The 18,315-nt window shown below is 45.4% G+C and overlaps 1 protein-coding gene across 2 annotated transcripts in view; it reads left to right on the forward strand.

Moving 5' to 3' along the window:
• The window catches only part of LOC137631713 (uncharacterized), a 158,016-nt gene that overhangs the window by 72,723 nt on the left and 66,978 nt on the right, over positions 1 to 18,315 (forward strand). For both annotated transcript variants that reach the window (XM_068363590.1, XM_068363589.1), the window contains exon 4: positions 6,543 to 6,768. In XM_068363590.1, coding sequence (XP_068219691.1) covers positions 6,543 to 6,768 — 226 coding nt within the window. The remainder of the gene's footprint in view (positions 1 to 6,542; positions 6,769 to 18,315) is intronic.

Consider the following 18,315-nt stretch of genomic DNA (forward strand, 5'->3'; position numbering starts at 1 on the left):
ACGATACCGCCTCTCGCCGACTGGATGTTAGCGGCGCTCGACGCCAGGATTCAAACAGCTCTCGCTGCCAGACTGCTGGCAGCCCAACTCTTCGGGATGTTATCCTTGAGCAGGACCTCGAAGATATTTCGGAAGAGGAAGAAAAACCTGCCGACTCTTCTAGCGATTACAAGGTTCTTTCTCGCTCTCTTTTGGAACTTTATGGGGAGGAATTTCAACCTTCGGCCCCTCGTTCTCCTCAGTCTCAATTTACCAGGAAGAAAGCTACTAAACCTTCGGCCTTCATCAAAATGAAACTTTCAATTTCGGCCAGGAAAGCTCTCGCTAAAGTGGTTGATTGGATGGAGGAACGGAGACAAGCTGTCAAGACCACCTTTTCTTTTCCACCGTCCCGGCTCGCTTCCAAGGCCGGTATGTGGTATGAGACAGGGGAACCTTTGGGGTTAGGAGTGCCTTCCTCCTCCCAAGGTGACTTCTCGGCTCTTGTGGACTCGGCAAGAAGGCATGCTTTAAACTCTGCCAAGGTGATGTGGTCCATGTCGGAGCTTGATCACCTCGTCAAGGGAATTTTCAGGGTTTTCGAGGTTTTCAGCTTCCTGGACTGGTCTCTCGGGACTCTGGCCAGGAAGTCTGAACTCCTGGAGGACAAGAAGGACCTGACGAGTATCATGTCCTGCATGGACAAAGCTCTAAGGGATGGAGCTAATGAATTGGCTTCCCTTTTCTCAGCAGGGGTCTTAAAGAAGAGGGCCCTTTTGTGCTCCTTCACCTCTAGATCTGTGACTGTTGCCCAGAAGTCGGAGCTGCTTTACGCCCCTTTTTCTCGTCATCTTTTTCCTGAAGCTCTGGTCAGAGATATCTCCCTTTCTCTGGCTCAGAAGGCTACTCAGGACCTTTTGTCTCGGTCGGCTAGAAAGACCTTACCTGTTGCTCTTGCTCCTCTGAAGAAAGAGGAGAAGTAGTTTCAACAGCCCTTTCGGGGAAGGATCTCCTCGAGAGCGGATTTTAGGGGGAGAAGACAAGAGTCAGGGCCAAGGACCAGCAGGGGTGCGTTTAGGCCTCGGTCCAAAAAATGAGATGGAAGTCCTCCAGACTCCAGTAGGGGCAAGACTGTCTCGTTTTTGGCAGTCTTGGGAAAGGAGAGGGGCGGACACCTGGTCCCTCTCAGTCGTCAAGGAAGGTTACAAGATCCCCTTTTTAAAGAAACCACCTCTCTCAAACTCTCCCCTGGCCTTAGTGGCTCAGTACACCGACGCGGGGAAACGAGAGGCTCTTCTGGAGCTAGTCGACCAGATGTTGGTCAAGGGAGCAATAGAACCAGTTCAAGACCTCGCCTCACCAGGCTTTTACAATCGCCGGTTTCTGGTTCCCAAGAACTCGGGTGGATGGAGACCAGTCCTAGATGTCAGCTCTCTGAACGCCTTCGTGGAGAAAACAAAGTTCTCCATGGAGACGACTCAGTCAGTGCTGGCTGCAGTTCGTCCAGGAGACTGGATGGTTTCTCTCGACCTACAGGACGCTTATTTTCACGTCCCCATTCATCCGTCTTCGAGGAGATATCTGAGGTTTGTGTTCCAGGGCAAGTGCTTCCAGTTCAGGGCACTTTGCTTCGGTCTCAGCACAGCTCCCCAAGTCTTCACCAGACTTATGGCGAATGTGGCAGGCTGGTTACACCAGGAGGGGATAAGGGTCTCCTTCTATCTAGACGACTGGCTGATCCGGTCACAGTCAAAAGAGAAATGTCTGGAGGACCTAATGAAAACTTATACGATCACTCAGGACCTGGGACTCATCGTCAACTGGGGGAAGTCTCAGACCGAGCCGAATCAGACTATTCTCTATTTGGGGATAGTTCTGAATTCAGTTCTTTTTCAGGCTTCTCCCTCCCAGGAGAGGCAGACCAGGTGCCTGGACAAAGTCAAAGACTTTTTGAGGAAGCAGGAATGCTCAGCGAAGGAGTGGATGAGTCTGCTGTGAACTCTATCCTCCCTGGAGCAGTTTGTCCCTTTGGGGGAGACTGCACCTAAGGCCTCTGCAACACTTCCTCGCAAAGGTTTGGAACAGAAAGATCCAGGAGGACACTTTTTCTTTTCCCATCCCGACAGAGATCAAGGATCTTTTAATGTGGTGGCTGGACCCAGCTCTGTTGGGAAAAGGGATCTCCTTGTTCAAGAAGAACCCCGACCTAGTGTTATTCTCAGACGCGTCCGAGTCAGGCTGGGGAGCAACACTAGGGAACAAAGAGGTCTCAGGTATTTGGGAAGGGAGTCAGGTCAGTTGGCATATCAACAGGAAGGAGTTGATGGCCATCTTGTTAGGGCTCAAGGCCTTCAAGACCTCGGTCTCGGGAAAGACTGTGGAGATCAATTCCGACAACACCACAGCTCTCGCGTACATAAGGAAGCAAGGGGGAACTCACTCCCTCTCTCTGTTCTCAACTGCGAGAGAGCTTCTCCTCTGGGCGAGCGAGAACGAGACTCAGCTGTTGACAAGGTTTTTTCAAGGGCAGAGAAACATCAGGGCAGACGTGCTCAGCAGGAGGGGACAGGTCCTTCCTACGGAGTGGACTCTCAATCCGCATGTCTGTCGGAGCCTCTGGAAGTTGTGGGGCAGACCAGTAATAGACCTTTTCGCCTCCGGTCTAAACAAGAGGATCCCGAACTACTGCTCCCTAGTACCGGACGAGGAAGCTGTTGCAGTGGACGCCTTCTTGATGGATTGGACGGGGCTGGACATGTATGCCTTTCCCCCGTACAAGATCATCAATCTGGTTGTCAGGAAGTTCGCTCTCCTCAATTCAGGACGAATGACCCTAGTGGCTCCATTCTGGCCTGCGAGGGAATGGTTCACCGAAGTGGTAGGGTTACTGATGGACTTTCCAAGAAGACTCCCGGCAAGTCCAGATCTTCTCAGACAACCCCACTTCGAGAGATTTCACCAAAACCCCCTCGCTCTCAATCTGACTGCCTTCAGACTGTCGAGAAGCTCGTTAGATCTCGAGGCTTTTCAGCACAAGCGGCGAAAGCTATTGCCAGGGCAAGGAGGATCTCTTCACAAAGAGTCTACCAGTCAAAGTGGGAGACCTTTAGAGCTTGGTGCAGGAGGCGCAAGGTTTCCTCGTCCTCTACCTCTCTGAGCCATATTGCAGACTTTCTTTTGTACCTCAGGCAGGATGCTAAGCTGGCTGTATCTACCATTAAAGGATATAGAAGCATGCTCTCAACCGTTTTTAGGCATAGAGGCTTAGAGTTATCTCAGAATAAGGACTTGCAGGACCTCATTAGGTCTTTTGAGACAACGAAGCAGGTGCACTTAAGGCCCCCTTCTTGGAACCTGGATGTGGTGCTTAAGTTCTTGTGCTCCAGGAAGTTTGAGCCTATCTCGCAAGCTTCTCTGCGAGATCTGACTAAGAAAACCCTCTTCCTTTTGTCTCTAGCGACTGCCAGGAGGATCAGCGAGGTCCAGGCAATCGAGAAGCGTGTAGGCTTCACCCTAAATGGAGCGGTTTGTTCCTTGAGGTTCGACTTTCTCGCGAAGAATGAGAACCCTTCGAAACCCTGGCCTAGGACTTTTGAAGTCCCTAACCTCACGGATCTAGTAGGTCAGGAACAGGAAAGCCTCCTCTGCCCGGTTAGGGCTCTCAAGGCGTATTTGGCTCACACTAAGAGCGTGAGGGGTGCTTCCAACTCCTTATGGTGTTCAGTGAAGGTTCTCAAAAACCCCTGTCAAAGAACGCTTTGTCCTTTTTCCTGAGGGAAACTATTAGGGAAGCCCACCTCTTTTGTGAGGAAGAAAACTTCGCCCTGTTAAAAGTACGGGCTCACGAAGTAAGGGCCATTGCTGCTTCGCTGGCATACCGGAAAAATATGTCAGTTAAGCAGATCATGGACACAACGTTCTGGAGAGCAACTCTGTCTTCGCTTCTCATTACCTCAGAGAGGTAAGAGTGGACTACGATAAGTGTTATACCTTGGGCCCATACGTAGCTGCGGCTTCTGTATTAGGCAAAGGAGTTACTACCCCCACTCAACCTTAGTTTATGTACTTGTATATGGGTTTGTGTTTTTTTTTTTACGGTTGTCTGAGGTCCTCGTCCTGTGGTACGGTTCCCTCAGTCCAGATAGATAGTTTATATCTATTTCTGCAAGGTTAGATGGTTAGCTTTAGTAAGGTTGCAGGTTTTTTATATGGGAAGGTAGTTTTCTGAAGTCTAGTCAAGTTGTTGGTCCTACCCCTTTGACAGACTCGATTGAGTTGTTTGCAGCGTAGCGGGTCTACTCCTGGCTGAACACTCCTAAGGGAAAGCGACTCTAGAGGCAGTTACCTTTAAAGTCAGCTACCTTAGCAGGTAAGGAATCAAGGTGTTTGTTCTCCTACAACTCTTTTGTTGTTTCCCCAACTATGTTTTTTCTGTCTGTTTCCCTCCTCCAAATGTGTGAATCAGCTATATATATATATAACTGCCAGGTAAGTTCTATTCATAAAAATGGAGTTTTTATGATAAAACAAAGTTTTATGAATACTTACCTGGCAGTTATATATATATTTTAAAGCCCACCCACCTCCCCTCAGGAGACAGATCGGGCAAAGATAATCTGAGGAACAGAAAATGGGAATGATTCCAAGTACCACCCTGTAAGGGTTGTTAACCATCTAACCACACAACCACCACAAGGCGGTTGCCGCGATTTTCGATTAAATTCTGCCGCAGTCAGAGACTCAGCTATATATATATAACTGCCAGGTAAGTATTCATAAAACTTTGTTTTATCATAAAAACTCCATTTTTTCCCCATCCTTCTTTTAAGTGGAAGAGGATGGTATTACATTCTGGACTGCATCTCCCTTTTTGGTGGAAAAAGATGCTTTCATCAACCAAGTACAAGGTACCAACCAATTACCAGATATCAACCAAGCATTGGCCAGGACCTATTGGCATACTCATCACTATGATGAGCGAAGAAAAGGTTGCTTGAATTATCATCTTCACTCCTGAGATTGGCATTTCTATGAAATCAAGACCAACCAGTTTGGTTTTACAGGGGCTTACTACCCTCTAATAAGAAGGTCTCCCTATTTTTAGGATGCAAGTTTGTTTAAATGTAGAATCAAATACCAAATTTTAAGTAATAATGTAGTTTTCCTAGCTATGAAAATGTCAGTCTTTTAAAGTTGAACTCCCCAACTCGACCATTTTTGCAAGCCCTGAGCTGATGGTCAAAAGAGAAGTTTTGACAAGTTGGATGTTGGTGTTACTCACATGCTCACCCCATGTTGTTAACAATGTCAATGGCAATTCCAGCTCCGCTTCCCTATTTGATAGGACTCAGGTTTTCATAGCTAGGAAACAAAATTACTTTTAGATTATGTTGTATTAACAAACTTTATAAACCAAGCCAGCCTTGTGCCTGTAGCTGATTTTCTTTTAATTACCTTTGACAAAATGTGACAAATTACCTTGTTAAAAAATGCATCAACCAAGCCAGCTTTATACTTGTAGCTGGAAGGGAAAGTAAGGGCAGTATGATTGAATGGGTAGCGTAACCTTTACTCACATATTTTTCTTAGTTACCATGTTAACAATACAACCAGGCCCATTTTTTTACTTATAGATGAAAGGGGCAAGATGAGTGATTATGGTAGGTTACTCCTACTCACTAACTAAAAAGGGCAAGATGAATTAGCAGGTAGCCTACCCCACTTTGTTCATATATTTTTTTAATCACCTTATTAATAAGCTACATCATCCTTACCATACCTTATTAATAACTTACATCATCCATGGCGTCTTTGTACCTGTTGGTGAAGGAGGAAAGTTATGTGAGTGCATAGCTTCCCTCCCTATCCACTCATTTATATTTTGTTATAATTACTTTGTTAACAAACTACAGCAATCAAGCCAACTTTTTACCTGTAGGTGAAAGGGGCAAGGATAGGGAGACAGTATCCTACCTCCCCCTACTTGCATGTATTTTCATGTAATTACCGTATGAACAAGCTATATCGTTTATTTAGTCTGATGCCTGTAGCTGAAATGGGTAAGGTGAATGAGTGGGTAACTTTCCTCCCTACTTGTTAAAACATTACATCAAGCAAGCCAGCTTTGCACCTGTAGTTGAAAGGGGCAAGATCTGTTTTAGGGCACTTATCTCATATATTTTCTTGTAATTACCTTGTTAACAAACTATATTAAACCAAACCAGTTTTGTATCAGTAGCTGAAAGAGATAAGAAGAGGGAGGGGTAGCCAACCTCCCCCTACTTGCATATATGTTTTTGTAATTTCCTTATTAACAAGCTACATAATTCATTTAGTCTTGTACCTGTAGTTGAAAGGGCAAGGTGACTGAGTGAATAGCTTACCTCTATTCTCACTTGCATATATTTTATTGTACTGTAATTGTTAATAAACTACATCAACCAAGCCAGCATGCTTAAAAAATAAAAACTGATTTGTAAATGTAAGAAATATGCAGTTTTCTATAATTTCTGTATTTTTAGCTCTTGGTTAACATTAGTTTATATATTTTGTTTTTATTTTAGGGAACACATCAAATTGTAGACCACATGAAGCATCATCATTGTCTCTGATATCGATTATTGATAACTGGCCATTCCAAGAGATGATTGTTCGAGACCTTATGCCTATATGGTGCAATCCAGTATCAAGAACAAATGCAAAGCGTAGGACTCTAACTCAGCTTCAAGAAGATTTAAATCAGTTTATATATAATTTCTTCATCCTTGTATTCCACAAATATCTCAAAAGGTATTGTTTTGATTTTTGCTTTAATTTACATTCTGCATAAGATTTTTGTAACTTGAATGCATGAGATGGTGAAGGTGATATCATGGCAGTCTTTAAACAATTACCAGGTCTTGAGTCATGGTCCTCATATGTTCTTGAAGATTTGTCAATTTTACCACTTTCTAATTGCTTGTGCTTAGCTCTAATATAAGACTTGTTAATTTTGAGAATAAATATCTTTTTCATCATACCCATTAATCATAAAAGTTTTTATCCACCTTGGTATAACTCTTTGGTTACATGAACAAAGTGTAGAAAGGACTTCCCTAGGTTATACGCAGCCTGAATCATTTGGCGCGCTGCTATTCTCATTTTGTTGGACAATTTTCTAGCATCAACAACTCTGCATTTCAGCTCTGTTCCGGACCCCATCTGTGCCCCTCAAAACATGTTTGAATTGCAAAGAAAAATTATCTAGTCATTACAGTGATTTTTTATAAAATCTTACAATTGGTGTGTTAATTGACTCAGAGACTTCCAAATTTTTTAAGTCTTCAATGTAGCATCATGTGACTATATTATTTTACCTGTAAAAAGTCATATGATACTGCTTGGAAAGAGTGATTTCTGAAAATTTTACAAGACCCTGAAGTAGGGAAGAATTGCCGTGTTTCATCCAGGTATTCATTGCTTTTTTTTTCAGGTTAATGTAGGAAACATTTTGTATTGCAGTTACCATGGTGGTCATTAACAACTCTTTGTTCCTATACAAAATGCAAAACATCTTCCTTTAAGTAGAGAGTAAAGTATATTTTCAAAATGGGCTAGATGGCCGTTGAATTGTTTGATAAGGCATTATGAATCTGTAGCAAAGCCTTCAGAGCCATGTCGGCAGGCTTTTCAGGTTTTGATGGTGTGTAGGGTTCTTTCAGTGTTCGCCGAATCACTGCAGCCCATCTTCTCTTTTTGTGCATGCCACTGATAGCGAGTGTGATCTAAGTAAGGTTTGGGCCTCTTTAGATCTTTCAGGTATGGTCCCCAATACCAGTGTCTCCCTTGCTGATGCCAGTGGTGAAGGGTATGGTCAGTGCCCCTCTTGTTGATGCCAGTGGTAAAGGGTATGGTCAGTGCCTCCCTTGGTGATGCCAGTGGTGAGGGGTATGGTCAGTGCTTCCCTGGTGTTGGTGACACCTGTGATGTCTGCAGTGGTTCCCTCCGCTTTGGGTATAGGGCAGCCCTTGGGCTGAGGGCCAGAGCTTGATTGTGGTCAGGAAGTTCATATGATTGGCCTTGATTTTAGTCCTGCCTTTAACCATGTTAAAAGTAAGGCTCTTATTTTCAAACTCAAACAGTTGGGAGTAGGTGGGTGTTTTCCTAGCATCATTATTTAATTTTCAAGTAACAGATTGTAAAGAATTGTTGTTGATGGGTATCATAGTGAGTACTGTATAAGAATTATAATATCTGGTGTTCCTCAGGGTACTGTTCTTGGCCCGTTACTTTTTATACTATATACACGACATGGTTTGGCCTAAAAAACAAGCTCCTTGGTTATGCAGATGATGCTGGGCCCCATAGTGTGTATAGGAATTGTGATATCTGGTTATCTTTAGGGTAGTTTTCTTGGCCTGCTATTTTTCATACTACAGGTATATACAAAACATGGTTTGGCCTAGAAAACAAGCTCATTGCTTATGCAGATGATGCTACTTTGCATTAATTCCATTTCCTGAATGTAGGTCTAGGGTTGCTGAATCCCTTAATAGAGCCCTAGCTAAAATGTTATGTGGCATGAAATTGAATCCTAACAAAACTCAAAGTATGATTGTAGATCAAGGGCCGTGGCTCCTCGACATCGAGATTTCAACATTGATAATGTTTCTTTAACTGTATGTAACTCTTAAGATTTTAGGTGTGATTCTTGACAGTAAATTCACTTTTGTGAAACACATTAGGTCTGTCTCTTCTTCAATTGCACAAAAAATTTGTCTTATTGAGAAATTCTTTTAAGATTTGTGGTTATCAATCTATTCTGAAAAAGTGTTTTAAGTCTTTCATTCTACCTTGTTTTGAGTATTGTTCTCCTGTCTAGTCTTGAGCTGCTGAATCTGATATTAATTTGTTGGACAGGAACCTAAGGACTGTTAAATTTCTTATTCCTGATCTAGATATTAATCTCTGGCACTGTCGTTCAGTCAGTTCATTGTGCATGTTGCATGAGATTTTTCATAATTCTGACCATCCTTTGCATTCAGATCTTCCAAGAAAGTACCATCCTGTTTGTAATACTATGTATGTATGTAGTTAATTATAATAGTCATGCCTTCCCCATCTTGAGGCTCAATACTATACAGGATTTGAGAAGTTTTATTCCAGCTGTGACAAAATTGTGGAATGATTGTCTTGATCAGGTAGTTGAATCTGTACAACTTCAAAAGTTTAAACTTGCAGAAAATGTTATGATGTTGAACAGAGTAACAAGTCTTTTTATAGTTTATATAGGAAAGATTTGTTTTAATGTTATTACTGTTCTTTAAATGTTTTACTTTAGTAGCTCATTACTTCTCCTGTAGTTTATTTCCATATCTCCTTTCCTCAGTGTGCTATTTTTTCTCTGTTGGAGCCCTTGGGCTTATAGCGTCCTGCTTTTCCAACTAGGGTTGTAGCTCAGTAATAATGGTAATAGCACAGGTGTTACAACCTTAAGTTTCTGCCTCCCGGGGCTGGCACGGGCAGGAAACGTGTCATGGCCCCTCGGGACCATTGCTTGGGTCCCCAACTAATCTGGTGGCGAGGGGTGAATGGTGTTGACCCCATGTTTCGTGACATTGTGTTACGGTTCAGCGTTTCATCCCTAGGGCTACCTCGGGTTACGGTTCCACGTCTCGGCCACTGGGTTACCTCGTCTTACAGGTCCGAGCCTCGGACCCCTGGCTACCTTGGTACCAGGCTGGACATGTATGTTTGGCCCATCATTTCAGCCCCCGTGGTTGATTCACAGAGCTAAAACTCTGACCCCCATGCCACGCCCCTGAGCCGGGGCACAGCTTGGGTCTGTATTTTCTCCCCCGTTCCAGTCTCATGGGCTGTGTTCAAAGTCGCTTTTGAACATGAATGGTGTCGCCCTTCCTTCGTTTAACCCTGTTCCGTCAGACTCTCAGGGCTTTCTCTGCTGCCTTAGTATTTTATGAATAGAACTTACCTGGCAGTTATATATACATAGCTAATTATCTCTATTTCGGCAGAATTTTTCTAAAACTAGGTAACTGCCTTGTGGTGGTTGGGTGGTAACACCCGTTAAAGGGTGGTAGAGGAGGAATCATTCCCGTTTTCTGTTCTTCAGTTCATCTCTGCCGGCCGGATCGACAACACGTTGGTCCGTCATTAAGAGTTTTTCTTCGCTTTCCCAGCTCGGTGTACCAGTCTGCTTTTTTGGTGAAGTACTCTGATTTGGGGTTTTGGCGATCGTTGTATTTTGTTTTCTCTTAGCTTTTTTGCTGTTTTTCATTATGAGTGAAAAGAGTCATTACCGTATCTGTGCGAATGAGGAATGTAAGGTGAGACTACCGAAAATGGCGGTAGACCCTCACACCGTTTGTTATAATTGTAGGGGTTTTGTTTGTGCCCTTGATAATAGGTGCGGGGAATGTAAGGTTTTGGATGAGAAAGATTGGTTAATTATGAAGCGCTATGTGCGTAAGCTAGAGCTCGATAGAGTTAGGAGAGCTTTTAGGTCTAAGTCTAAGTCTGTTAGTGGTAAGGAAGACGAACTTAGCGTAGATTTATCTATTGATCCTATTATTGATTCCTCTTTGGAAGTTGATCCTTCCCTTGAGGTAGTAACTCCTGCACCTCCTACAGGTTCCGTATTTACGGATGACCCTCGGTACGCTAGCCTGGCGGCCGAGTTGAAGGCCATTAAAGAACAACTGGAGGCCTTTAAAGGTAAGGAAAGTGAAAGTGCTTGTGTTAGTGCAGTGGAGGTGGCGACTGACCGAATCTGTCATACCCCTAGGCCTAGACCTCTACCAAGCTCCCAGGATCAAGGGAGAAGGTACGTCGATGACCGAAAAGGGGTGAGAGGTACGTACCCTCGATCAGCCGTCGCCTCAGACAGTCCTGTTGTCGATTCCCAGGCTGCTCTTGACCGTCACGGGAAAGACGTGTCGGATGTGTTGTTTTCTTCTCCGAATTCGTCCAGACGTAAATGGAAGTTTGAAGCTTCAAGACCTACTAAGAGGAGATGGAACCGCGACGAACGGTCTCGTTCTTTCTCTCCCGGTTCTAGCAGTTATGAACCTTGTCCGTCGGAGGATGATTTCGACTCCGGGCCTGTGAAAAGGGCGAAGCCTGCTGCCGAAGATCCTCCCCCTTCTACGAGTGTTATTCGTCAGCCCCCCCCTTCGGGGCCGCAAGACCCAGCTGATGTTGCTAAATCCTTTATGTCTGTCATGCAGGAACAACTTTTGACTTTAGTACAAGCCTTTAGCCGCCCTCACGCCCAGTCTGACAGACGTAAAGACGACTCGTTGCCGATTAAGAAGTCTGCTTCTAAGAGAGAACGGAGTTCTTCTTTAAAGAAAACTTCTCCCTCTCTACGCCAGGATGAGGAATGTGTGCTTTCGCCAGGCGATACTTCTTCGCGATACCAGGGCGATACGTTTTCTCGTTCTCGATACCGGGACGATACCTTATCGAACGATGCTGCTTCTCGTTCTCGATGCCAAGACGATACCGCCTCCCGTTCACGTTACCAGCACGATACCTCCTCTCGTTCGCTTCGCCACGACGATACCTCCTCTCGTTCGCTTCGCCACGACGATACCTCCTCTCGTTCACGACGCCACGACGATACCGACCCTAGTTCTCGACGCCACGATGATACCGCCTCTCTTTCACGACGCCACGACGATACCGACCCTAGTTCTCGACGCCACGATGATACCGCCTCTCTTTCACGACGCCACGACGATACCGCCTCTCATTCTCGCCGCCACGACGATACCGCCTCTCGCTCTCGACGTCAGAACGACTCTGCCTCTCGTTCTCGGTCCCAGGGCGATACCACCCTGCCTCTTTGGGACGATACTGCCTCTCGTCCCAAGGATTCTTCTAGCGCGGGACTCCAGGATGCAACCCGTCTTTTGCAGGATGATGCCTTTGATTTGCCCTTGTCGGGTTCTAAGGATCCTTCTTCTCTTTCGAAGGATATTGCAGATGTGGATCAGGACCTCGAGGATGTTTCTGATGACGATGATAATCCTGCCGACGCTGTGGGAGATTACAAAGTTCTCTCTCGCTCCCATCTTGAACTTTTTGGAGAGGAACTCCAACCTGCTGCCCCTCAATCTCCTCAGTCCCAATTTAACAGAAAGAAGGCCAAGAAACAGTCGGCCTTCATCAAGATGAAGCTGTCTATCTCCGCAAAGAAGGCTCTCACGAAGATTGATGACTGGATGATGGAGCGGAGACAAACAGTTAAGACTTCCTTCTCGTTTCCACCAGCTCGTCTTGCTTCAAGAGCGGGTATGTGGTATGCAACTGGAGAACCTTTGGGTCTGGGAGTGCCTTCTTCCTCCAAGGGTGACTTCTCTGGTTTAGTGGACTCTGCTAGAAGGCATGCTCTCAACTCAGCCAAGGTCATGTGGTCGATGTCGGAGCTGGATCATCTCGTCAAAGGTATTTTTAGAGCCTTTGAGGTTTTTAGTTTCCTAGACTGGTCGCTTGGGACTCTCGCAAGGAAAACTGAACAGATGGAAGGATCTAGGGACCTTACCTGTATTATGTCCTGTATGGATAAGGCCCTCAGAGATGGGGCGAATGAGTTGGCTGCTCTGTTCTCAGCTGGGGTCCTAAAGAAGAGAGCTCTGCTTTGCTCTTTTGCTTCTAGGTCTGTTACCAATGCACAAAAGTCTGAGCTTCTTTACGCCTCCCTCTCTCAACATCTTTTTCCCGAGTCCCTGGTTAATGACATTACGTGTTCTCTGGCCCAAAAAGCCACCCAAGACCTTTTATCTCGTTCTGCTCGTAAGCCCTTGGCAGCCCCTCCTTCTTCTTTGAAACGGGAGGAAAGGAGATTCCAGCAGCCCTTTCGGGGCAGGACTACTTCAAGACCAGATTTTAGAGGGAGAAGGCAAGAATCAGGACCAAGATCTACCAGGGGTTCTTTCAGACCTCGCTCCAGAAAATGAAGTTCGGCTCCTCCAGACAGTAGGCGCAAGACTGTCAGGTTTTTGGCAGTCTTGGAAGAGGAGAGGGGCGGACACCTGGTCCCTCTCAGTCATCAAGGAAGGATACAAGATCCCCTTTCTGAAAAAACCTCCTCTCGCAGATGCTCCGCTGGCCTTAGTAGCCCGGTACTCAGATCCGGGGAAACAGAAGGCCCTAGTAGACCTTGTCAACCAAATGCTAGACAAGGGGGCGATAGAACCGGTTCGGGATCTATCCTCCCCAGGCTTTTACAATCGCCTGTTTCTGGTCCCCAAGAACTCGGGCGGATGGAGACCCGTCCTGGATGTCAGCGCTCTCAACGTATTTGTGGAGAAGACAAAGTTCTCCATGGAGACGACTCAGTCGGTGCTGGCGTCAGTACGTCCAGGGGACTGGATGGTGTCCCTCGACTTGCAGGACGCATATTTCCATGTCCCCATCCATCCGACTTCGAGGAAGTACCTGAGATTTGTAATGCAGGGCAAGTGCTTCCAATTCAGAGCTCTTTGCTTCGGTCTCAGCACGGCTCCTCAAGTCTTCACCAGGGTAATGGCGAATGTGTCAGGTTGGCTGCATCAGGAGGGGATAAGGATATCCTTCTATCTGGACGATTGGCTGATTCGTTCACGATGGAGGGAGAAATGTCTGGAGGATTTACGGAAGACTTTTATGATGGCTCAAGATCTAGGCCTGGTCATCAACAGGGAGAAGTCTCAGATCAGACCGAATCAGACTATTCTCTATTTGGGGATAGTTCTGAATTCAGTTCTTTTTCGGGCTTCTCCCTCTTAGGAAAGACAGACCAAGTGTCTCATAAAAGTCAGAACTTTCCTGGACAAGAAGAGATGCACAGTGAAGGAGTGGATGAGTTTGCTGGGGACTCTATCCTCCCTCGAACAGTTTGTCTCTCTGGGGAGACTCCACCTAAGGCCTCTTCAGCACTTTCTTTCGAAGACGTGGAACAGAAAGATGCAGGAAGACTCCTTTTCCTTCCCCATTCCAATAGAAGTCAAGCCTCTTCTGAAGTGGTGGCTGGACCCAACCTTGTTAGGGGAAGGGATCTCCTTACACAAGAAGAACTCAGACCTAGTGTTGTTTTCAGACGCATCAGAGTCAGGCTGGGGGGCAACACTAGGAAGCAAGGAGGTCTCAGGCTATTGGGAAGGAATTCAGCTGGGATGGCACATCAACAACAAGGAGCTGATGGCCATTTTTCTGGGGCTAAAGGCCTTCAAGGACTTGGTGTCTGGGAAGATTGTGGAGGTCAACTCAGACAACACCACAGCTCTTGCTTACATCAGGAAGCAAGGAGGGACTCACTCTGTCTCTGTTCGAGACAGCAAGAGAGCTCCTTCTTTGGGCGAAGGAGAACAGGATAAACCTGCTGACGAGGTTTGTTCAGGGACAGAAGAATGTGAGGGCGGACATGCTCAGCAGGAAAGGGCAGGTCCTTCCCACAGAATGGACCCTCAACCAACAGGTCTGTCAGAGTCTCTGGAGGCTGTGGGGGAGACCCCTCATCGATCTTTTCGCCTCCAACTTATCCAAGAGGATCCCCATCTATTGCTCCCTAGTTCCGGACAGAGAGGCAATAGCAGTAGACGCCTTTTTGATGGATTGGACGGGGATGGACACTTATGCTTTTCCCCCGTTCAAGATCATCAATCTGGTAGTCAGGAAATTCGCCCTCCTCGATTCGGGATGGATGATCCTGATAGCTCCGTTCTGGCCGATGAGGGAATGGTTCACGGAGGTGGTGGACTTGTTGATGGACTTTCCAAGAAACCTTCCTGCAAGTCCAAATCTGCTCAGACAACCCCACTTCGAGAGATATCATCAAAACCCCCTCGCTCTCAATCTGACTGCCTTCAGACTATCGAGAAGCTCGTCAGATCGAGAGGCTTTTCAGCGCAAGCTGCGAAAGCTATCGCCAGAGCGAGGAGGGTCTCTTCGCAGAGGGTCTACCAGTCCAAGTGGGAGACTTTTAGGGCTTGGTGTAGGAAGCACAAGATTTCCTCATCCACTACCTCTGTGAGCCAGATTGCGGATATCTTGTTGTACCTCAGACAGGACGCTAAGCTAGCTGTGTCCACTATCAAAGGGTACAAAAGTATGCTCTCTTCCGTCTGTCGGCATAGAGGCTTGGACTTGTCTCGCGATAAGGACTTACATGACCTCTTGAAGTCTTTTGAGATGACCAAGCAGACCCAGTTAAAGCCCCCTTCTTGGAACCTTGATGTGGTTCTTAAATTTCTGTGCACCAAGAGATTTGAGCCCATCTCACAGGCTCCCCTTAGGGAGGTTACCAAGAAGACCCTCTTTCTTTTGGCCTTAGCAACAGCTAAAAGAGTTAGTGAAGTCCATGCAATTGAAAAACAGGTAGGCTTCAATCTGAATGGGGCAGTTTGTGCCTTGAGATTAGACTTTCTCGCTAAGAACGAGAACCCTTCTAAGCCCTGGCCGAGGACCTTTGAGGTTCCTAACTTGACCAACCTAGTGGGTCAAGAGCAAGAGAGGCTGCTCTGTCCAGTACGATCCCTCAAGACCTACTTGTCTCGCACGAAAAGTGTGAGAGGCTCTTCTAGCTCCCTGTGGTGTTCTGTGAAAGATCCTCAAAAGCCCCTTTCCAAGAACGCTTTGTCCTTTTTCCTGAGGGAAGTGATAAGAGAAGCGCATCTCTTGTGTGAGGAGGAACACTTCAGACGTTTAAAAGTGCAAGCTCACAAAGTGAGGGCCATTGCGACCTCGCTTGCTTACCGCAAGAACATGTCGCTCCGTCAAATTATGGATGCGACATTCTGGAGGAGCAACTCTGTGTTCGCCTCTCATTACCTCAGAGAGGTGAGGGTGGATTATGAGAAATGTTATACCTTGGGACCATACGTAGCTACGGCTTCTGTATTAGGCAAAGGAGTTACTACCTCCCCTCAACCTTAGTTTTGTTTACTTGTGCATAGGTTGGTGTATTTTTTATTAGTTGTCTGAGGACTTCGACTTGTGTACAGTCACCTCAGTCTAGTTAGATAATTTTTATCTACTTTGCAAATGTTAGGTGGTTGGTTTGGAAAAGTTGCGGTTTTTTATTTTGGGCAATAGGTAGTCCTGAAGTCTAGTCAGATTGTTGGTCTCACCCCGTTGACAGACTCGATCGAGTGTTTTCAGCACTGCAGGTCACATCCTGGCTGACACTCCTAAGGGAAAGCGACTCAAGAGGCAGGAACCTTTGAAGTCAGCTACCTTAGCAGGTAAGGAATCAAGGTGTTTATTTATCCTACAACTTTTTTGGTTGTTTCCCCAATGATGTTACTGTCTATCACCCTCCTCCAAGTGTGTTAATCAGCTATGTATATATAACTGCCAGGTAAGTTCTATTCATAAAAATGGATTTTTTATGATAAAACAAAGTTTTATGAATACTTACCTGGCAGTTATATATACATTCGAAGGCCCACCCACCTCCCCTCAGGAGACAGGTCGGGCATAGATGAACTGAAGAACAGAAAACGGGAATGATTCCTCCTACCACCCTTTAACGGGTGTTACCACCCAACCACCACAAGGCGGTTGCCTAGTTTTAGAAAAATTCTGCCGAAATAGAGATAATTAGCTATGTATATATAACTGCCAGGTAAGTATTCATAAAACTTTGTTTTATCATAAAAACTCCATTTTGCAAAGATTTAAGGCGAGTTAAATGGTCTCTCTGCCCTAGTCTTCATGCTTAGGAAAAGAATGAGTACCCTTAGTTATTGCCAGGTCACAGCCAAAACTCGGAACCTGCCTTGGCATAATTCCACGTTGGATTCCTTTTCCATCCCCTCTCTACTTGAAGTGTTGGGTGTCAGAGAGGAGATGCATTGTGTCCCTAGAAGTCTCTTTGGTGCCATCTGAAGAAGTCCTAACCCCTTAGGCCTTGGTTATCAGTGATTTTCATATCACTGGCAGAACCAAGATAGAGGCATATAGGACACGATCTCTTTCAGACTTTCTGTAATACATACGCCTTGACTACTGAGAGGGTTAAGTTACCAGCTAGTACCTGAACTTGGAAAGTCAAGGAGTAGGTTCCAACTTTACCTTCAAGAGGAATATTCAGCTTGGTCTTTTAGTGGCGGCTTAAAGAGTAGTGTAGTAAGCCTAGCTCCCATATGGGACGGTAGGCATCGTGTCTGTTACTGGATGGATGTTAGTCTGAAATGAGGGTAGAATGATTGGCTCTTCTCATTCTTTCTGTTATGTCAAAGCATTAATTGCTGGATCTAACTTGAGGCTGTTATACATGTCTGAGCTCAATTCCTTAAAACTTGAGTAAATCTCCCCCATCTTCCCTAGACAAAGGGGAGGATGGTGTTATACTGTATATACCAACATATTGATCGTCCTATGCCAGGTATATTATTCCCGGCTACTATCCCCTTCTGTTGAAGGGATCCCTCCTATGACCACATACCACTCATCTTGGAGAGTCCAGGCCTCATCATCCTATTGATCCTAATGATAGATAGATAGGAGATTTAAAGGTCACTCATAAATGGTAGAGGCAAGGGATAGTGACAGACCCCTAGAGACATGTGAGCAACAACTAAGCCTCCTCTCCATCCAAGCTTAGGACCAGGTAGGGCTAGGCAGTGGATGCTGATGATACAGCAGGTAGACCTGTAAGCTCTCCCAAACCGCCATTCCTAGCTAACAAGGATGGTGAGGTTACAGACACTCAGAATTTATCAAGCTTGAGCAGGTCTTGAACCCCATTATAGTAGATTGCTAGGCAGGGATGTTTCAAATAGGCTACCACAACCCTGAGTTGCTGAAGTCAACTCCTTTGCTCCTTTATGGAACCATGTAGAGTGACCTTTCTAGGGAAGAAAACAAACAACCAGTTTGGTTCTAATGGGACTTCCAACCCACCAATCAGTCTCTCCATACTTAAAGGACAATGGTTTGTATTTTGTGTAGGAATAAATCGCAAGGTTTTGAATTTGTATGTTTTGTAGCTATACAAACCTGAGTCCTCTCGGTTAAATTTCCCTCCTCAACAACCCTTCTCAGTCCTGAGCCAAAAGGTCATAAGTGAAGAGCTTATGACAGGGTGGGGGGAGCTCCTCACTTTTGCTCTTCACTGTTGCTTAAATACCTTGTTAAACAATTTGATGGTTGTCCAAATTGCGCTGAAAAAAGGTTCCCTTCTTAAAGGACTGTCTTGCATAGCTAGGAAAAATACAAATTACAGTGAAACCTCTTGATAGGAAAGTTTCTGTATATGAAAAATTAATTTTACAAAACAATATACAAAGATTTTTTAGCCTCATATTATGATAAAATACTCAGGATACGAAACAAAATTCGTGTGGCTGCCAA

This window comes from Palaemon carinicauda, chromosome 40 (genome assembly GCF_036898095.1).
Source record: "Palaemon carinicauda isolate YSFRI2023 chromosome 40, ASM3689809v2, whole genome shotgun sequence".
NCBI lineage: Eukaryota > Metazoa > Arthropoda > Malacostraca > Decapoda > Palaemonidae > Palaemon > Palaemon carinicauda.